The 22,947-nt window shown below is 39.7% G+C and overlaps 1 protein-coding gene across 1 annotated transcript in view; it reads left to right on the plus strand.

The window, feature by feature from the left end:
• The window catches only part of LOC141907316 (protein turtle homolog B-like), a 60,484-nt gene that overhangs the window by 16,628 nt on the left and 20,909 nt on the right, over positions 1–22,947 (plus strand). The window contains exons 2-8 of the mRNA XM_074796923.1: positions 8,646–8,756; positions 10,743–11,084; positions 12,852–13,121; positions 14,724–15,011; positions 15,428–15,712; positions 17,075–17,190; positions 21,802–21,955. Coding sequence (XP_074653024.1) covers positions 8,690–8,756; positions 10,743–11,084; positions 12,852–13,121; positions 14,724–15,011; positions 15,428–15,712; positions 17,075–17,190; positions 21,802–21,955 — 1,522 coding nt within the window. The 5' untranslated portion in view covers positions 8,646–8,689. The remainder of the gene's footprint in view (positions 1–8,645; positions 8,757–10,742; positions 11,085–12,851; positions 13,122–14,723; positions 15,012–15,427; positions 15,713–17,074; positions 17,191–21,801; positions 21,956–22,947) is intronic.

Genomic DNA, 22,947 nt, shown 5'->3' on the forward strand with positions numbered 1-22,947 from the left:
AAGTGGGCACAGCTAACTGGGCACATCTAACTTGGCTCGTATTGTGTTTTCTCTATCTTGCCTATAATTCTGTAATTTTCAATGTACAAGTTGCTTTTTCGTAATAGCGAAAATAGAAAATTTAAAAAAATCGATTCGAAAAGGCGCTGGATGAAATAAAATGATTGAAAGAATATGCGCACAAGTGACGGAAGGAAACTGCGTGGAGTGTTCTCGAAACGAAATTACTGGTCGTAAAGTCGTATGCGTAAATGAACACGTTTATATTTTCTTCACTTTTGATGATATGTTAGTTTTATCTACAATGAATTATTGAACGTTTATATCTAATATATAGCGAATGAATATCATACATACTTCAAGCATCGCAAGTGGCCAACATCGTATCGCATGTATTTTATTCAACCACACATTGGTTCGTCCGCAACAGTATCGACAAAGGGTTAGCAAACAAAGGCGCACTTTCTTCTATGTCATATCAACCGACATTGATGCGATGCTCAAGTGCTGCATCCATTAATTAAATGAAATATCATGCCGAAAGATCATTAGTACTAGCTGCTTTCAGTCAGTCGTGCAAAAAACCTTGCAACTACTTACCCTAAAGTCATTTAACAAGAAAACTAACCTATATTAGTTTTTTTGGCGCGTTGGAAAATACAAAATACATTGCTTGATGTTGTCGACAAAAATGATATTTAGGATCAATAAAGTTATTTTGGATTTGAATATATCGATAATTGAATTGAATTGACCGGCAACCAGTCTAGCCCCGATATATTGATGAAGTATTGCATATCCTCTCATAAACGATTATTTGATATGATTGAAACTTATCGAATTAGAAATAAAAGTAAAGCCTGGTTCACACGAGGTGATTTTTAGTCGCCGGTTGCTGCGATCGGTACTGCACGCGATTCTTGAGCAATCAATCGCTTGGCGTCTCCCATGTACTATCACTGCATGAGACGGAGATGCGATTATCGTCACCGGGCCAAACATCTGTATCATGTGCCTTGTCAAGATGGCCATGCTACTGCCTCGGAGGTCGCCGTATTTGGTAGTATCACATGATAATTGTTCGCTCACTCATTAGCTAGTTGATGAGTTGCTTGTCGCTTGGCGTCTCCAGCTGCCACACCACGGCAACTCTAGCAATCGATCAGCAATTTCTCAGCGACGAGCAATTTTCCGGAGCAAGTCCTTTCCACAACGAGAAATTTCTTGTCTCCTGTTACCGCCGACGAGCGGTTTTTTTCGCTCGACAACAAGCAATCATTGCTCGAGAATTGCTAGAAAACGTCACCCGTGTGCGCAAGGCTTTATGAAATTGTTATTTTGAAACGCTAAATTTTAATGGCGTAGTGCTCATCGACTCACACAGAACCCATTAAATAACGCATACTAGGTATCAATGTGTATAAACCTCATTTTACGGCGTCTAAAGCAACCTGTCATAGAGAGTCTGAGCTGTCACCTGAATTAGCAATTGTCATCTCTCAACCTAACTATGCACCAGATCAACCCTCTTAAAAAAAAAAGAATTCACCGCGAAGCGTAAATCTAAACTTCCTCTTAACGGCAAAGCAGATAAGGTACGCTATCAGTGCGGTTAGTTGCGATTCAAACAAAACACAACACCGCATATTCGCGTTCGCGGCGCGAAGTTCTTTAGGAGTCGGGTATTCTTTGAATGTTCATATTGAATAACTGGCGAAGAGATGTACATTGAGGAAACTATGGTATAGTAAACCTTCCGCAAAAAGAATCGGATTATGTTAGACAACCTTTTGTTATAAGAAAAAAGATATCAAAGTTTATAAGATTAAATTTCTCGAAAGAAAAGTGGAAGAAGATAACAAGTGTGAACAAATTAATCGTGAAAGGTTAGGCCTATAGTAAACTCACCATGGACATATCTGTATCTGCTGTTAACTGAATATATATGAAGTATATATACTTATTGAAACTACTGAAAATATATGCCGTACAAAGGGAACGCTGTAACGAAGGGAATTAACTATTTGTTCTGATCCTAAGCCAAGAAAAATGGAAAAAAAGATGTTTGGCATTATTTTCTACGAAATTCCTAGTGATATTTACAAGCTTTGAAATGCCATCTGCGATTGCCACAGAAGACTCATTAGCAGATACGAGATAAAAGAGATCCACATTTGCAGCAAAGAGATTTTGTGTCTTGTATTGAAGTCTCATTTCAATCGTACCGTTAAAAAGTGTCTGTTGAATTTTTATTTCGTTAGCCAACTCTTTACTGTATCCGCTTATTTCTATTGATTTTTCCATTAACCTTACCAGAAAACTTTCATATGAATGTTAGAATGCGGTTTATACAGCGAACGGCTAGAACGCTGCAATTACAACAAAATCGTTAGACGAATGAAACTGTTCAGAATCGGATAATACTTCTTTTTAGACCGGGCGATGCTCGCAGAGATTTTTCCCGACAGAAATTCATCGTGCCTGGGTGTTGAAATATTAATGTTGTACTGTGGCGTAGAGGCTGGCGAATCGGATAAAACGCAAATGACTCGATATATTATAGATAAATCAATTTTGAATCGCGTAGTTCTAAATATCTGTCTGCATACATTTCGGTCGTCGTTCCGATCAATCGAATTTAATATACCGGGGGCATGTCTGGTGAAATATGAAAAACACGGCCCCGAGTCTCACGTAACTTATTTAATAAGCGAAAAACAATCGTTTAAAGACAACATAACACGTAAAATCGAATCATCTGAAACAATCAATACAATTAAAATGGTCGCAGTACAAGTCGAGAAATATACGCAATATCCGTGTAATAATAATCCATTCAATACATGAGAGAAATCCCTCAATAATTCAGCCAAAGATGAACAGTTTTTTAGTAGAAGTGTATATATTTGAGCGCCGTTTCGCGCCTGATGATGGCTAATAGTCTTTAGTTGAAACGTTGCTCAAATATATACACTTCCATTCAAGAAGCTTTCATTTTTGCCTGAATTATTGTTGGATTTTTCTCGCTGAATTAATTGTGCAAATTTTGAAATTGAAAATTTCAATACGTCATTCGAAACGTGTTTCAACATTCAATTTTGAAAAATGTATCTCACAAGCTCGCATAGAATTCCATTCAGTCACACACTCGGTCGTGCGGGAAATATTATCGTTAATAGTTTTTATCCTATTGATGATTCACGCCACCACAACATAATTTGAATGGATGGTTTAGTCCCATTTGATACCAGGCTTTCAGCGGTTAGTTAGCTATTATTATCAGGTAGAATTTCGTGCGTCTCAACCCGTTTATTTCCCCTAACGTATAACGCAAAAATATCGCCTTAAACATAATTGACCATAATCGCACTAAATCTGAGTCGTTCGTCGCCCTTTTAACGTCAAATTGCGATACCCAACTTTCGAAGTTTTAGGTTCGCAGTATACGCCAACAAACTGAATGAGTAACAGAATAGTTAATTTTGGCGTGCAGTGTCGTAAAAGTTATTTTTTCGTCAGCAGTTGATGGATTTATCAAAATGAAAAAAAAGAATACACGTAAGCCGCACAATCGGCAGATTACAACACGCGAAATGTGTTAATCGAAACTTTACATTATTGATGATGACGTTTTTCAGGCTGTCTGTATTGGGACTAATCATCGACGCGTCATGAGCGAACGCGATCAATAAAACAGCGACACGGAAGCTAGTTTCTGTCGCTCTAGCTTTCCTATATTTCTATCGATAGGTGGCCGAAATCTCGTTTCTTTGCTGTAACTATTTTAGAACTTGTTGAACCTCTCAGCAGCTTCGCGATGAAATTTTTTACAATTCAGAACCCTGGCGATGTTATTTCATTACACACGTTGACTCTAGCGCGTTCTATATATATATATATATATATATATATATATATATATATATATATATATATATATATATATATATATATATATATATATATATATATATATATATATATATATATATATATATATATATATATAGAACGCGCTAGAGTCAACGTGTGTAATGAAATAACATCATATATATATATATATATATATTCGATGACGATGCTGGGCATTGTCGGCGTTTGGAATTTCTGGCTGATTTTGAAGTATGAAGATTGGATTACGCCTTGTACGCTCTGGTATCCCGCGCGCTCGCCCGCCGTCGGTTTGATGCTAAATTGGTCTTCATTCACGCTGTGAATTGCGTCTATACTGATTGCTGCGTTTGGTGATTGCTACAAATTCGGTCTCGTAATGTACCACCGAATAAATCAGTTCAGTCCAATCAGCGATTGTGAAGGTGCTGTTTGTCGGAATTTCACTTGCGGTAAATACGGGAAAATTAACTCGAAAAATCGAGCCCGCGAACGAACCGGTGGTGCTTATCCGTAAAGTCGTTGCTAAAACGATGGTTTGATCTTATTCTGTATTTTCACCGCCGTCGAAGAAGAGAGTTATACCCGGCCGGTTTTCGAGATGTTGAATCAATTGTGCAATCTTCGCCGTCTCTTTTCGAAATTGGCTCCGTCGCCGGCAAGTAGGTCTGATTCACTTTTCTCATAAAATCGTCCATTCTCGAGAGCATATTCAATCTTGCGGACGGTTTTGACCTCAGTGTTCGATTATTCGCCCAAAGATTCGAATTATTGTATCCGCATTTGATATGGATGGCCATTGGATGGTAATGCAGTGGCCATTTACTGCACCGTACGGCTGTAATCGCCAATTTTATTGCCAGTTATAAGACGTCCGAGGCGGCTAATCTGCTAAGCATAAAATTGTCTACAGTTCGATACCTTTTGGGGATTATTGTTTCCCTGAGCGGTTTATGCCAAAAAGCTCTATGTACAAATAAAGGAAATTAGTAATAAAGCACAAGTAAAATAACATAGCTTGATACGTTTACTGAACCTAATTTCCTCAATAGCTTTTGTTCGACGCCGTTCGCCTTTCTTTATAAGATCGGTCCACCCAGTGACTGTAAATATACGAAGTCGTTGATTACTTGACGCGGTAAGGGGATTCATCTCTCCTGGCCGTGACGTCGCATGCAATCTTTTGCTCGTCCCGGGCGGCCGTCACCGCCCGACGTACGTATCTCATCGAGACGAGACGCATGCAATAAGCCCGATAGAACCGCGCTATACCAGATTATAAAGCAGTTAATAATTTAGCTCGATATTAACGAACGACGGGACTTAACTATCTTTGATTAAATGCGCACAAAATAATGGAGAATTGCTTTTCATATGTATATCGTATAGATCAAACGAACGACTAGCATCGCATTTTACGTAGTATGTAAATGCATATATATATATATATATATATATATATATATATATATATATATATATATATATATATATATATATATATATATATACATTATATCCACTTCAGACGCTGAAGGAGAGATCGATAGCTTCGGCGTTTGCTAAGAATTCTCTCTCGCTCGTTCAGCATGCATGATTTCATTCTTGACATAAGAGGAGAAACTTGCGATATCATATTATATGCTACGCCAAAATATTTATGGACAAAGTACAATGCGTGTCTTCTCCTCCCGAGGCACAGACGCTTAGCTGGCTATGTATTCAAGATGGCCCCGATCCAGCGTCCTTGGATAGGCTTATATATGCACTTAATGTACGTACTCGAACTGCGTCGTACGTTGTATATCGTTATCCGATAATCCATTTTCGAACGACAAGGGTTGCAAGAAAATGATAATTCTATTAATTACAATTGAAAAGTCAACGAACCGACAGTGCACCGAAATGCGATATTTACATCGGAGAAATATTGTCGATATTCCGATCAAGACGGATGAAGTCGATGTGCGCTACGTCATCGGTATTGACGTTTCAAAATAACAATTGCAATTGTGTATTATGGTGTTCATTTTGTAATTGAATATATTTCATAACTCTTATTTCATATTCGATTCGAGAAATCATTTTTGAGAGGATATGCACTATCGGGCTAGACTGGTTGCCGGTCAATTCAATTCAATTTCAATATATTTAAATCCAAAATAACTTTATTGAGTCTCGATACTACATAATCTATATTATGTTATTTATTATCGACAATATTACGCAATATTATGTGCTATTTTTCAAGGCGTCAATAAACTTTTAAGCTAGTTTTCTTGTTCACTCTTTACGTTGCTTGGTAGTATTTATCATACCGTTGATTAAAACTACGAGGTTATTTCAGTTTATGAATCCGTGCCACCTTTTTCTTCCAGGGGAATTGCTGTTAGCTCGACTTGTAACGATCACGCGTAACCGTCTCAATGAGATCCATTATTATATGCTTTTAGCTGCCACAATATTCCGCGTTATTCTATTTGCTTCGCATTATATTTTGATATCGATATTGTCGCTGCCTCGACGATGATGGATGCGAACGTATCCGGTTGCCGAAACCGATTTGAATTTCCTGCCGACACCTTTCACGATTCGCGCTAACACGCAGATCTCTCCTCCTGACGGCCCGGTATTCGTGGAAGCGAATTCGAATCCGATGAGACGACACTGGAGAACACTGCCTGTGTCTTGAAAGGGGATGAATTCTATTTGCAACGTGTGATTACAATGATGCGGCTTTTCGTGAGAATACACATTGTATATCTCAGCCAAAATGGCAAACTTTTTATTCAGTTTCCCCAAATCTCGACGATTTCCCTTAAGTAGCAATAGCTACAGTCTAAATAGTGGACTGGTGTGATAGAAATAAGTGACTTTACCAATTTCTAATTATATGATATCCATTTTGATTGATTATGTATTGCTATTTGATGGCGTTTTAAATCATCGAGCGCTTCATTGTGCAATCTATTCGGCTTATGAAAATTGATACCTTGTTTCTCATTTACAAGTTCACCCGGTCAGCCACCTATCTACCCTATATGTAACTTTCTGGCTAAAATCATGATCAGGGTAACAATAGCAGACCCGGCAGTTATAGAAACGAACTGATTACAAATTCTATTGCAGTTTACAAAAGTCACCCGGTCGATTATGAGAAACAGGGTATCATTTTTGTTTAGCCTTACCGAAACAATTTATGAGATACTTGTGAATAGAATTGTTTGATGTACGTACTGCCCTGTCTGGCAACAGTGACCAGACCGTTGACTCTGTCAAGATGTCGGACGTGACTCAGATGTCAATACCGCGACTGGACAAACAAGGTTTCTTGTTGCGGCTGATGTGTCTAAGCCGAACACAGCCGAAACATCGTGACCTATTTCAGGTTCATATGCGTAACTCGCTATATCCGATAATGGAGTCAGTAAGCCACGCTGACCGTCTTCTGATGTCCTCAGTAATGAATATACTAGGAATGTCATTTTCATTGCTCTTATATCCACATGGCTGACTAGTACGTATAGTGAAGTATATCTATTTGTCCGTAATGATTCATTTCGATTCCGTCAACAGTCAGTTCCGAGTGCGTAACCTAATAATCTCTTCACGTATAAGTTTCCTTGGAGAAGATACGGCCAACTTACAGAATATGAAAAAAATCGCTTGCTCAATCGCGGCGTGAAAGCGTACGATTTGATATCGAACGGTTTTAAATAAATATTAGGCCAGTACATTCAAAGGTTTATTAGTGTATTGAAAAGATTCTGAAATTGTCACTTTTCGTAGACGATTTCCCCTAGAAGGCAGTGGATCTCGACGAAAAATTAAATTTCGAATTATAGGAGAACATTTTCGATTTTAATGTCGAGATAATAACACGATATGAAATCGGCAAAACTTGTTATTAATCGTTAATGAATTTGATGTAATAGATAATAACTCGACATAGAATCGGGAAAACTCGAAAAAAATCAAATTTTTTTGTACATGATGTCCCCAGGACGTTTCCTATGATATCATATCAACTAACGAAACACCGAGATCGCATCGATGATCATGAGGCTCGCGATACAACCTTCAATGGTTAAATGCTGTATGGAATATGCCTTTAGCTGAATATCATCCTGTTATTGGGTTGAGCATAGTCATTAACTGTTGCGTGCAATACAAAATGGCCGCGCATCTATTCATCATTTGTTGATTAACGATAATGTTTAAAAAGGACTTGCAGTTACGTTAGGTTACCAGGAAAGGTCAAAATGTCCGCGCTAGATTTAACAGGCAAGTGTAATCCAAATTAGCTGCTTTTTATTTGTTCGGTGTGGACGTTGGAAAAGATGCGTACGTGTAATTTACCCCAAGACGAACGGCGAACATGAACTTTAGTTCAGCGAGAGTCATGGTGCCAATCTGCGTACAAGCAGCGAACTTTAATTTTGCCATTTATGAAACATAATCTCAGTCACTAGAATACCTTTAACCACCTGTGAAAAGGCGTCTAGTTCATCTTCTTAGTAAGACAGATAAATTATTCATACCCGATCAAAGACAACTGCTTACGTTCAAGATGGCGACCAATTGGTCTACAACGTGGCGTATCGGTACCGGGATTCTTGCCGTTATTTTGTCAGGTCTTACTGTATATGTGGTGTCAAGTGCATTCATTACGGTACGACTTGCCTATAAGAAACCCTGTGGGTATACATTATATGCTTCGATATATACTTAACAACATGTCATGTATTTTTCAGATACCATTGCATGATGCTGTGAACGGGAATGGTTGCAAGGCAGTATGCTTTCCGTTGTCGGCATTTGCTATCAACTAGGGATATTTTTCTTTCTCTCGCTAGTGTTTGGCGGTAAGTAAAATACAAATGAAATTATTGCCCTTCTTGAAAGATTTTGACGTGGCGCAGAATTTGATTACCTTTTCTTGGTGCTTAAAGTCTGCTTCATCAAACTCTTTCTGACACTTCCGTGTAATGGGAGGCTTTTTTCTGGTATCCGATCCTGAGTGTGTCGTGCATCATACGACAAAGTTAATGTTGTCATGCTATTGCCACACGTGCATGCGACGCTGTTTAAATAACCCTGGTAGACACATTTGAATACATCTCAATATATTTGGAATGGGGTTTCTGAAAAAAAAATTACCCATCTTCGAAAACTGTTCAACGAGAAAGATCGTTTATGAAGTACACCCATACATGTGTATGTACGTAACGTTTTCCAACTAGAAACTCAATTATTCTATTAGCCGTCTTTGTTAATTTGCATTATTCGACGACTGGAATGCGAAGATGCTTAAAATGCATACGTAAGTACACAACGAAGACTGTTGCATATCGTGTGTCGGGTTACCGTAGTTTAATCTATCTGCAATGTTTTAAGAGACATTTAGATATACTCTTGTCGACTGTATAATACTTAAGCTCCGCAAGGCGCCGTAGATTTACGACCTATTTTCCGAAGACGAAGAATACAAATTGTTTAATTTGGTGTGTAAATTCCCCAGTCGCAGCTTTATGACGTCATACCGGCACTGATTCGATACGATGCTCGCTATTTCCCCCAATTAAACGCAAGCGAAATATTGGCCTGTGACGTCTTGTGGTGCCGCATAAATACACCCGCGGTTGACGTTACCATCGGCTTGGTGGCCAGCGCTCCATATATCATGTGCAATGCGTGCCATTGCATTTACTTTGATAGCATGCCTTGATCGATTTGGCATGCGAACGTCAATTAAGACATTTGCTATATAGATGATGAGAAATGGATGGCCAAGTGACAGTCGAATCTAACTTACAATAGACGGACCCAGCATATTTTTCTGGAAACAGGTTGTCTTCGGGAAATGTTGAGAAATCTAAAATTAGTTACCCCCGTTACGTGCGGCAAGTCATGATCAATTTACAGAAGCGAAGCTTTCTGTCATTTCGAGATATTCCCCGCCTGCGATATCCAATACGATATTTGTATACGCTCTGACATCAATTGGCCCGATCTTACGGATTGCTTACTAAAAATTGTGTCCAAGCTATCAAATCACGCTGTGGTTCGCGAGAAAAAATGTATTCTAGAAGAACAAGAATTTGTTCATTCAACACGGCCCATCGACGTCGAATTCGATTCGTTTGGCGTGGAAGCAATTCTAGTTTCGATGAAAAATAATGATTCGCTCTAATTGACTTATCATGATTCTATTGGCGTCGACATTGATTCATTACTGTCCGTAGCTTTTCTCGAGATAATTTCAGTTTAATTTTGTCGAACGCGTAAATTCACCGCTGCCTGTTACTGCGAGGCAATTAGAACGGTGAATCCGGTGCTTCTAATTTCTTGAAAATAACTTATCCCAGATTAAGGTCGTTACATCCAGGAACGAGGACATACGATGCTTTTTTAAGAACTTCATCCGCAGCCCTGGAGTGTGGGTTGTCTATGCATTACTGCGCTAGACTCGTACGCCTGAACCACCCAATCTATGGTGACATCAGACACATCGGTTCTTGGTGAATTAGGGACGAATTTATGTGGGTTGAACCGTGCCTAGGAAATAGGATTTAAGTTCTACATCAATATTTAATCTTTCTCGTCGCGGAAATCTAATTTCTGTAGCCAGTAAACGAGTTAGTACTAACTATCGGTTAGAAGCAAGGACGTCTGCCCCCGCGCATTCGAATGAGGGTGAGGCTCTGTGTTTTCGTTATATTATAGAAGTGACACTCTTAATTCGCTCTCATCTCACCGATATCCCTCTTGAATTAAAATCCCGATGTCTGGTCTGTCATATACGCACTTACCTGGCGACTTGTCAATTTACATTATTCTTCTATTTCCAGCTCCTCATCACCGAGCTAAGCGCCAGGTCATTAAAACTGCCAGTGTCGGCAGCAGTAAAATTTTGGAATGCGACATAAATTACCCAAAAGGCGTGTATACGATGCATCTAATAACGTGGAAAAAACGTGACCTGAAGAACCCAGTTTTTATACAATACGGCTCATATGAGCCCCACGTGCATATGAACTATCGAGAACGAGTGGGAATTGTAGAAAAAGCGTCCGTTAAAATAACAAATATTATGGCCTCCGATGAGGGATGGTACGAGTGTAAAGTAGTGTTCATCGACGGAATAGACGAGGACGCTCAGAATGGCACTTGGATTTATTTATCTGTTAATGGTAAGTTGAACCAGAATCCGATTGGGAAAACAAAACTCGCTCGCGTTCGTTGCGTTCATCTCGGGCTGTCGGATCCCGCGGGATTCGACGGGTAATCTCGTCGAGCCCAACGTCGCTAGTCTATTACCGCTGGGATCCTCAAAATGAATCAGGGTTATCAATCGTGGTCATGAATTATTTAAGCAATTTTTGCGCGCGTGCGCGTGTCTGTATGTGTTGTGTGTGTGTCATTGTACGATCATCTTGTCGAAAATAGAATTCAATTCACGTCGAAAATGTATATAAAAAGTGTATTAACGACGTCCTAAAATGACTATAAATGCGGCAAAACCGGAAAAATTCGGCAAAAGCCTTACCGCGACCATCGGTGTGAACTGGGTGCAAACAGTTTTGTTCGGCGATAAATATCGTTTCTATCCATCTTTTATTTCTTTACACACTCGATATCTATATACTGAAGTATTGATATACATATTTGAAGAGTTATTTAGAAAATATATTGGCATCGAGACTCGCCACCACTCGAAACGCTGTTTACTTTTCAACACGCAATTAATTTCGATTCGCACTCGCACGCCATTATACCCAAATAAAAATTAATTGCTCGGAAAAACTACATTTTGCCTGTCGAGCAATTGTCGTTGATAAATTCGCCGGCCGTGCGCAGGAAACAGCAGCACGCAACACGCGCACGCTAGCCAACACAGCACGCACTGCGGTATGTATAGAATATTCCCTTGCAAACGATTGAATGTGCCTTCCGTAATTAGTAAAACCATGGACGTATGAACTCATCCTCACACGGCAGGGATTCGAACCTGATGGCATCGAGACTCGCCACGGTACGAAACCCCGCCACACTAGACCGCGTACGCAGCTACATGCGCAGGTTTGCCGCACGAAAACTTGCGGCGACAACCGGATCGCTCGTTTTATAATCGTGGATGCAAATTTCACTGAAGAACTAACAATTGAAAACCCCTGGCTAAAATGAAACGCGATTTCTGATTGGCTAATGATGACATCATCTAAGCTGCGCATGTAGCTGAGCACGGGGTCTGTGCGGTTGGGTTTCGTACGGTGGCGAGTCTCGATGCCATCATATCCGAATCCCTGCCAGGAAAGGATGTTTTAAACTAGTCAAATTCATACGACCATGATACAACTAGACATATTAAACATTTAAACTCCGAGAATATTCGCTGCAGTCTTGATTTATTGACCGATTCGCTTATTCGCTTATTTTTGGTTCGTCCTCGTAATGCACCGCCTCGATGCAATTATGATATCCTAATTCACCATTATCTACTGTAAAAAAAGGTTACCAAGTAACGATCTAAGTCAATACCGCGACTTAAGGGTACATAAAGCAAAAAGATAGTCTCATCTGGAGGCCGAATATAATGCGATCATTTCCGCGGGGTTTACGGTTTTCATCGTGTGGGTCGAATTTACCCTGACGTATAAAGTTCGTTGTCATGGTATCGCATCGATATTGCTCGATAAAAAGTTCCTTGTGGGGACAACTACATCACAAACTATGACCGGAAACTTTTCTGATTATTCTATTTACTTTTCCCGGCAGCTGGTAAAATGTTGCTGGAGCCAGGTATAATCCGGCCAACCCCAATACGAGTAGCAGTTAGATAAAGGTTTTTCAAGACGGGAAGTTATCTGCTATCAGAAATTCCTGTCAGTATAGCTGTAGAGCATTACTGCACGAAATTAAGAATACATGACTTCGATGAGTTTCTTTTCAATTTTCAGCTGCCCCGGTTATAACAAACGCGTCACCATCCATCGTACATAGTCAAGCAAACAAGAACGTTGAACTGTTTTGCGAAGCGACCGGCACGCCACCACCGGTCTTGACTTGGTACAAAGACAATGAACCTCTCGAATCCAGTGAAAGAATACAAGTGAATCGTAACAAGGTTTCTATACGAAACGTCAAGCTAACCGACGGCGGCGGTTATGCTTGTAATTTTGCTAATGTAGTCGGTGAGATGACGCACGTGACGAATATTGTTATTGAAGGTGAGTTAAACGCAGGTGAGTGGATCCAGAACGACTTCGGTGTCAACTCTCTTTTCGTCTCCTTCTATCTCTCTCTCTCTCTCATCCTCTTTATCTCACTGTGTCTCTATCTCTTCTATATCTTTGTCGCCATCTCGCTGTCGCTCTACTTCCCTTGAGCATCTATTTCGGTGACACCTTAACTTCCCCGTAGATTTTTTTGATCAATGGACGCATGCGTGTAGTAAAGATCGCAGTTTCAAAATGAAGATCACAGGTAATTTCATAAAACCGGAAAGGAGAATGAATAAATACTGAAGCCTTTCATGTTGGATATCTATAGTGTTCCCCATGTACCATTTTTGAACTGGTTTACGTTTTACGTTGACAATCGACAACGTCGCCTTTTTCTTCGCAAAATGCGTTATGATAGCTTTCCTGTAAAGTGCTCTTGTCGGAGAAAATTGTAGGCTGCTTTAACTAAAAGCTACAATTGCTGAAGATCAAACCGTAAAAAACAGGCCGACGCACTTATAGTACTCACTATCCACAATCGGTATATTCTTGTCGCGCATTGCAGCAGCAGATTCTTCGACAGTTCAATGAAAATTTACTTCAGACTGTCGTGGTTATTGACACGGTTGACATATTCATTCACTATTGTTACTGCGTTCTTCTTCCGATCAATATGTTGTACGTTAACACCCGAAAGTTACTCGAAGTTACCCAGTGGTTAATTGACAAAGTGGATGATCGAATCTGCATTTCTACCCTCATGGGTAACTTCAACCGACTTATGAACTGGCCCTCGAATAACTGATCGGCAAACAAATTTGAAGGGTATCGTCAGCTAGTCTATCTTGGTCGACTGTTCATCCATCAGAAAAACCTGCAAACGTGCTCATAATGTACTGAGAGGCACTTAACTCGTCTGTTCAGAAATACAAAGGAAATCAATCCAAATGTCTCACGCTTTACTTATGATGATTCATTCGCAAAAGACACTTTTTACGCATCTGAAAACACGTAATGTAAACGAAGATTAATGCTTTATGATGGCGTTCGATGCGACCGATCTTCATAGGTGAAGTTGCAGTCGTCGTTCGGCGGACTTTATTGCGACGATTAATTAGCTAGTAATCATTATCTAAGAACTACACACGCGTGGATTAATGTTCTTGGGAAAACTGCTCGATGCCGTTTTCATCAATACCAGACAGTGACTTTTGTCAATAAATATCGTCTGGTTCAATTTGTTCTCATTTGATGGTTAACGTCTGTCGGTAACCGCATGATCTTCGGCACACCGATAACGCGCCGTTTAGTCAGAAATTAAATGCTTCCGAGATTCGGTATTCGGCCATAGACGAGTCCATGTTCCAATACCGAAAAGGTTGGGTTTTTATTTTCTATGATTTGACCAAGGATTCCGCAATCCCTATACAGATCAGTTTCAACTTTTTAGTATCAAAAATTTCACAAAATAATGAGTGTATATCCACTTTATTGACGGCGATGTATGCCAGCGTTTTGCACGGTCTGGATTTTCGGATATAACGCATGTATATCATATTATTTGTTCATAGTCTTCATAATTAACGGCTTAATCGTCCTGTTTTTCAGGCGGTACATACATCATCGAGCCGCCGAAGAACGCGTCGATGAGGACGTCGCAAAAAACGAAGTTCACGTGCCGCGCCGAAGCGACGCCGAGCAACGTCACGTATCGTTGGTTTAAAGATGGAACCGACGTTCTGTTAATCAAAGATTTGTCACCGCGGGTCTTGATGTTTGTCGACGGCAGCATGACGATAACGCACTTGAAAAAAACCGATTCCGGCTGGTACAAATGCCGCGCCACTAACGGCATGGGCATGAACCCCGAAGCGTTAGCTTATCTTAACGTTACATGTAAGTATGGACAAACGAAAATTTGAAATCGTCTTCCTTATGATAAACTGTGAGTGCAGTCCTTTATCCGGATACATGCAATACATAAAATACATTTAGAAAATATATTTTACAAATACATTTTCGAATGATGAAAAAAATCTATCAGAGCGAATCTTTCCAGGCAAATTCAACTGAAATCTAGTTCTAAGTCATAGTTTAGGTTTTTCATCGCCAAAATGTCATCGGCGCTTAACTGATATTTCCTCTAAGCTCTGGGTCGTTGATACTTTGAACGAAATACGACATCCGGAAATGGCGGAAACGAGAAACCTGGTCGTATCTGACTCGTTACCCCGGTAATTGGTTGCTGTTAACGGGCAATGTGATACTTATATGGGAACGGAAAGATGATACATCAGTAACATCTTTTGTAGTTCTACCTATCGTCACCGGCATGCCGCAATATTTGTACTTGCCACGCGGCATGAGGGGCCAGATAACGTGTAAAGTCGAAGCGAATCCACCCGTCACCCAGATTCTGTGGTCGAAAAACAATCAGGCAGTGGACGTGTTATCATCCGAACGAATCGCCGTCGACGATTCGTTTGCGTTGACGTTCAGCGCGGTCGACAGTAAAGACGCCGGCAAGTACACGTGCACGCCTTACAGCGACCTCGGTACGGGAAATACGTCACCAGTGGTTACTGTAATAGTGAAAGGTTAGTATGAAATAACGGTTAATCTATATACGTTGATGAAATAGTATACGCCTTTCATTTTCAGTGGTATATTATTACCGTTGTTCTCGCGGCGAAAGAAGCGCTTATCCGCGTTCACACTCGAATTAATACCCGATCGCTGGCTCGTGCTATATGTAATGAGGACGCTAATTATAAAGATTACTGTTAGCTCGGCAAATAAAGTCGTGCGCCGTGTGTGCCTTGCAAACGGACCAGTCGGCATCGGCGTGGAAACTTCATCCGCAAGAAAACGGAAATTCCCTGACCGTTGCCGGCCTTATTAACCTCGCATCTGATGAACTGTGTGCTCAGTCTCCGAATTGCATCGTATTTGTATTACTCTGCAAGCATCCACAAATTAATTTTGAATACCAGTATTTCCCCTGCGATTACTTCTACTCGCCAGTCGATGAATTGCTGGCATACCAATCCAATTCTGAACGAATCGCGCTTCAGTGCTTCTTCGTCTTTTATGTTTTCTCTGCGTCCTTTAAGCGACCGGTAAAAATTTTGTCATTTTATTTCCGAAGACATGGATTGATTTCAATAATAACGTCTCTGGGGGACGCTCGGAGCGCAGTCATTTTTCAAACCAACAATAACACAACGTCTCATTCGTATGAATGGATGTCCGCCGACCTAGACATTGGATTCTACGCTGATGTCGTAATGTGTCACGCAAATCTACTTTCTTAGCAGCTAGTGCTTGTAATATCTAAAGAAATTATGTTTTAGAAATGATCATTTCATCGACGTTCTCTAAATCAACATATACCATAAAACGTATTACCGTACTGCATAAGACACTGAATTCTGAATTCAGACGATTATGTTCGATTATGTTCAACGTTGTTACGAATGAAATCGCGGAATCATTTTACAATGAATTCTCGGTTTTAAATACCTAACAGTACCGGGGCTCAATTTTCTTTTTGAAGATAATCTTCAAATGACGAGTCTAATTAAACATCAGATGTATTAAAAATTCGAGTCTGATTTGTTCAGTCGACTGAATAATACGAGCCGTATTTTCATTTCATTAAAATGTGTCCGCGCTTTTGTTTGATATGCCACTGTCTTTGAAGTTAAATAAACGTCGTTTAATTACCCCCGTTGCTGCGAAAAACGATTTGTCTGAACGGCTTTTTCTATGTGCTAATGTTAACCCGAACTGCTCGACCGGAATTCTTCAAATCATGCACCAATTAAGCGATTCTTTCGCCGGTAGCTTTTCTCGGAATGTCAGGAGCAGATTTATTTATTATTGATACGAACACATAATGTACCAGTATGATTTTCCTGTCGCAGACCTGTCATCCCGTCGCCCTTATGTCTCCGTAGATCCGCCGTACTTCACTCTGCGACCTGAAGAATTCTACCAGAGGGAACCGACGCAAAAAGTGACGTTGCCCTGCGCTGCCGACGGTGACCCGAGACCCGTTATCAAATGGCGAAAGGTAAGACATATACAATAATGCTCTCCGTCATGTCGTTGGGGATTTCTTTGCCTTCTCCGTACTCTTAACTCTCAACTATGAGTTTGTATATTCCTTGTATCGTATCGAAAATCGGATTACATTCAAAGAGACGAAATGCAATTTCTTTCCATCGTATTTCGGCTGCGTTCATTAGCTGCTTTTTATTATGTCTATAAAACGTGGAATATCGTTGTACTATATGCTGGGAATAAAATGGAATGAGAACACGCGATATCTAACTCAACATGACTGCCGAAGACATCCTCGCTTGCCAGGGTTTGATTGCCGCCCGCTGAAGCTCACGCCAACACAAACCCTGGCCGCAAACCCTTCAATGGTCTATTACATCGCCCAGAATTTCTTGGGCAGACGGGTTAACGCTCAGCGCCCACAAGTATATATATATATATATATCTAGCCAATCAGATGCGTGGTATTTATAGAGCTAACGGCGTGCCGGTGAAAAAAAACGCACCTGATTGGCTAGCGAGGATGTCCGAAGAAGGCTGCTTGGAGTTATCGCGATTCCTTACTCTGAATTTGTTTTGAAAGATATTGTTTGTAGCGTTTGAATTTTAGCCACACTGTTTTTTTTTTAATTCCCGGCGCTATGGGGATTCTCGTTACAAATCGGATCAGTTACCGAGCGGAAATGATCCGCTTATAGTTGAAAATGAATTCATTCCCCGAACGTCAACATGTGCAAACAATTTCTTTTTATATTGCTGCTATTTGCTTTTTGCTGAATCATCGTCTGCGTATTGACGATACAGCTCTGATACAATACGTAAGAGTGTCAGATGATTCAGCGATCAGAGACTCTGCAGGCTTAACCAAATTGCACCAAACGTGGACGCAGACCTACGAAAACCCATTATAACCTTATCAAAACCTTGTTTAAACCTAGTTATTTTTGCACCTGGTTATCATACATGCATGCTGATAATTTCGCAATGGCCACTACCGTATCGAGTCACAACTTAACCGTTAAATCAAAGCATTAAAACAATAGTTATGGCCTCGTTATAAAGTCTGAAGCGTTTTGGTAATATTTACGATGCCTCAGTAACCGTTTGGGTTTACTGCTCCACAAGTTATCACAATATTGCACTGAGCACAAAAACATACAAAATATTCAAGTTACAATGAGGTACGATAAAGCGGAATGGTAGTATCGAGATGCGACCAGTGATAGAATAAACAGGAACAATACAACCGTCATTTACGGTATAATATCATTATGTAAATAATTTGATAGCTTTTGTGTAGAAATGATTATAAACAAACTGGATCATTAAGTTTCCGGTTTAGCTCGAAGATTGAGGATATGACCTCATGGTTTGGTTTTTAACGATCTTGAAATACGGATTGATCCTGTTATCTATTTGATTGGTAGATTTCGTTTGATTTGTTTTTGTTTGGTGTCCCTTACAAACCCACACACCTGCCGGGAGCGAAACACGTTCGCTTTCTAAAATCGGAAATCGAAGTACAAATATAGTTGTGTGATCGGCGGTCGAATTTTTACAGCATTTTTTGTTTAAATCGAAGTTCATGATTGGAAATCTCGGTTCCGGCTCATTCAAACAATCTTCCCAACAGCCTGAATCGGCAAGCGACTGACTGGGGTTATTTATTTGTCGACTGTCTAATTTAATACGTCGTGATTTTGGAAATCACTAAAAAACAAATTTGAAGATCATCTTGTCCATTTTTATATTTTTCCGTCTATAAATCTGAACACCCGGTGTCTTAATTTTCTAAATGGATATGGTATAGTCATCTTCCATTCGTAAGGTCTATCTCGAGGGATGACTATTCGGTATTGATTTATGAGTCGATCTTACCATCCTCGGGGACATCATTAGAGGCTAACCAGGTCAAACATCAACAGGGAGCACGATAATCCTGTTTCGTAATTTCATCAGAAGAACAACATGAATATTTCACCGAAGAATTCGCCTGGTTAGAATCCCAGATTGTAGAAATGTCACCGAGGGGATTGCCTTTGGGGCAGCGATACCCCGTCACGGGCTATTATGAAATTGAATTATAAACTGCTTCGAATTGCACGGATTTACCGATCTACAAACATGGCGTTCTTCTACATTTCCGAGTGGTAAATGAATCGGCGCCGACAGATTTTCGACAAGGAGCAGTTCTGTGTTGTCGTAAGATACACGAACAGAAAAAGAGATATGTCGTATATTTTTATGTGTTATAGCAATCGACGTTTCGAATGGATGTTTCGAATGGAACAACGCACCGCACGTAAAACGTCTTTTGATTGTCGCTATACTAACTCAGAACATTTCTTGACGTAGCTGCGGGTAAAAAATGTAGGACATACTACCGAGTAGGAGAGTTTGCAGAACTGGAAAATCTTATTTTTCTGGTAATTGGGCAAATATATCGTCGATGAGACAGTTGATCGTCCTCTGCACACAAGTCCACGGGCGACGCAAAACCTGTTATAACTGCTGTAGTTATTGCCTAGACTGTTTGGTATTAGCTGACGAACGTGAAATGTTTGTTCACGACTTTGCTTCGACTAATTGCGGCTAAGTCTCTCGGTGATGGATACTAATCTCTTGATGATTATTTGAAGAACGTGGTAGGCGGTTGCGAGTTCTATAACGGCGTTTAGTTCCTACGTACTCGCATTCGAATGCGGTCGGATAGATTGTATTTACTTCGTTTCCCCCAATTATTCTTACATTAAATAATCGTTGTCTTAACTCATCACCCGAAAATACGACGCTATACTTGGGACAATTTTTTTAAATTTTTTTCTTCATTTTTCTAGCCATATTTATCTGTTTAGTACGACGGAGAAAAGTCCGCCATATTTTATCTGCGCGCTTGGAAAAGTGCAGAAAAGTTCACTGACGATCTACGAACACATAAAGGCGCAAGAAAAGTCCGCCATCATTCCAGCGCCCCCGGCAAAATAAACTTTTCGACCGGGGTAGAATTATTTTTTGATTTAGCGCCTCCAATGAAAAACACACCAACTCTAAAAATGAAATTCAAAACGTGTTTGGAATGTTACGTTTATGGCCAAAATCAGCAGCTAGTATGATGGCGGACTTGTCCGCGTCTTCCCTAACGCGCGGATAAATATGGCGGACTTTTTGCGTCTTTCTAACCGCGCAGATAAGTATCGCTTAAAAAGAATGAAAATGAAAAATTTATTTATGTCCCCCAGGTCACCGTCGTATGAAAACGATTTTTATCAGGAGAAAAATCTAAAGAAATGCAGTAGCTCCTAAACAAGAGAAATTTATAGCATATATATGACTTTTTCCAAAACTCCGATTGTGCTAGTGATGATTCGTTATGAATTACTCATCTGAGAACTAGACAATATCTGAAGAACATGCGACGTCAACTGCTTTATTTTTCCGTCGATCGCATCTAGTTACGCTATTCTTAATCCGTAAACGGATGACGACTAGTTACAAGGTATTTAGAATAGCTTCCAGTGCTGCTAGACTAGACTTTTTCAACCAGCGAGAAAGTCGCGAAGAAGAACGTACAGTAAGAATGTCATCGGTGTCGAAAGAATGTTCTCATTTTACTGCAACTGTTTCTCCGTATTGTGCGGTGTCTATTCATTTCTGTCGATGAATATTACACTATATTCATATAGCCAGTGTCCTGTTCCTGGCGACACGAAACGCTGGCCTGGAAAGATTCACGGTACACCTGACTCTGGTAAACACACTTGGATTATTCTCTTCTTCACCGCTGATACCTTTGGTAGTTTGGAAACTTCTTTGCACAGTTTTTTGCACCCGCAGGTGAAAGGTGTCGTCGTTTTGCAAGTTAAATTTTAAGAGTTCGTTTTTAGGTTCGACTGGAACTCACGGGAAAAAAACCCTTTTGAAACAAATCGTCTTTTGAGAGAGACTCCATATATCCAGCAGAGAAATCGTTTCTTCTTGTATTGTGTGACATTTTGTTGCTGCTCTTCCAGCCATGCATCATTACAATTGAGGACAACCCACGATTGGATAAACCGTGGACATATAAACTAGACTATTTACGTGTATATAATTATCTAATGTAAGCGAAAGAACTTCGATGTTGCTGAATCGAACGCTATGTCAGTAAATTATATACAAACTAGTAATTTACAGCCTTTGTAGGTCTATTCGGGTATCTTTTGTCAATTTAGAATGATCGTTATTTTTCAAGGCATCAATACAACTTTCATTATTATACACCGTCGTTAATCGATGCAACCTAACGATTTTGTCTTAACAGTTCTCGAGTATTTATTAATTCATTTCAATCACGTATACATAAAACTACTGGAGCATAATCCTCTTTAAAGTGTCGTCTTTGCTAGTAAAGCCAGCCTATTAAAGGCTTACAAGACAAAAATGTTCATACAAATATAACATCGTGGCATGTTACCGTTACGTCGTAAGGACGCTTCTCAATATATATGCAAACATATTCAATTATTTTACAATTCGTTAGAATTTGAGTTGCTCCCTCGGAATGTTACTTTAACAGTTAATACATCTTCAATTTTGTTGTATAGGTAGTTTCTTAAATCATGATATATTTGCATATTTCTAGGTACATGGAAAATTGCCCGAAGCGAAAAGATTGTCACAAAAAGGAGGCAATCTAACCATTCACAACCTGTCGAAGGAGGACCACGGTGTCTATGAATGCGAAGCGTTGAATATCGTGACCAGTATAGTGACTAGTACGACACTTATCTTAGAATGTAAGTTGTAATCTCTTTTTGGTTCAGTCAGTCAGAAATTGCACCACGAGCATGACAGCGAAACGTTACGATCGAAACGAAAACGATCCGTTAAAGTTGAATTGAATTCGAACACGTAAATGCATTCTCATTCATCAATGTCTGTGCAACTGTGTAAATAAGAGGGCAGATTGTTCCATAAAATTGGAGCAGCCGAAGCAAAAGTTCTTTCACCGTAAAAAAATTGTATTAAAAGGTAAATGAGACAGAATAACTTGATTTGTAGATCTAAGACATCGACTAGGTCTATGAAGAGACAGCATTTCTTTAATATACAGAGGGGAAAGACCATTTAATGCTTTAAAAACCAATAAAACTGCCTTGAACCCAATGCGTTTGTGTAAAGGTAGCCAGTGCAATTCAAAAAGAACTGGCGTTATACTATCAAATTTACGTTTTTGTACAATAAGGCGAGCAGCATCATTTTGTATGGTTTGAAGACGACCAAGTTGACATTTCGTAACCCCAAGTAGTAAACTGTTACAATAGTCGAGCCTAGAAGTAATAAAGCAATGCACCAGTCTCTCTGTCAGGGCTTGGTCAAGTAGCTTTCTGATTTTAATAATTTTGTACAAAGCAAACGAAGCAGCTTTACATACGTGGTTAACGTACTTATCTATCGTCATGTAGGTAATACACCCAGATTTCGTACCTTATCTGATAGAAATATAGAGGAGTTTGCAACATGGATCTCACTGAAACTGTTTTGAGAATTTGGTCTAAACTTCGATGAGAAAATGATAGCCTCTGTCGTTTATAAACAATAAATTATCCCTCATCCAAATGCGTATATCTGCAATACAGGATTCAATCTTACATCCTACAAAACATCTTACATACTCATTTAACTTGTACTCCCTTGCATATATAGCCCTCGATTTTAGTTTATCCCATCACACCTGATGATGATCTCTAGAGAGAGTTCGAAAATTCGGGTCATTTTCAATTTTTGA

The sequence above is a fragment of the Tubulanus polymorphus genome, chromosome 6 (genome assembly GCF_964204645.1).
Source record: "Tubulanus polymorphus chromosome 6, tnTubPoly1.2, whole genome shotgun sequence".
In the NCBI taxonomy this organism is placed as follows: domain Eukaryota; kingdom Metazoa; phylum Nemertea; class Palaeonemertea; order Tubulaniformes; family Tubulanidae; genus Tubulanus; species Tubulanus polymorphus.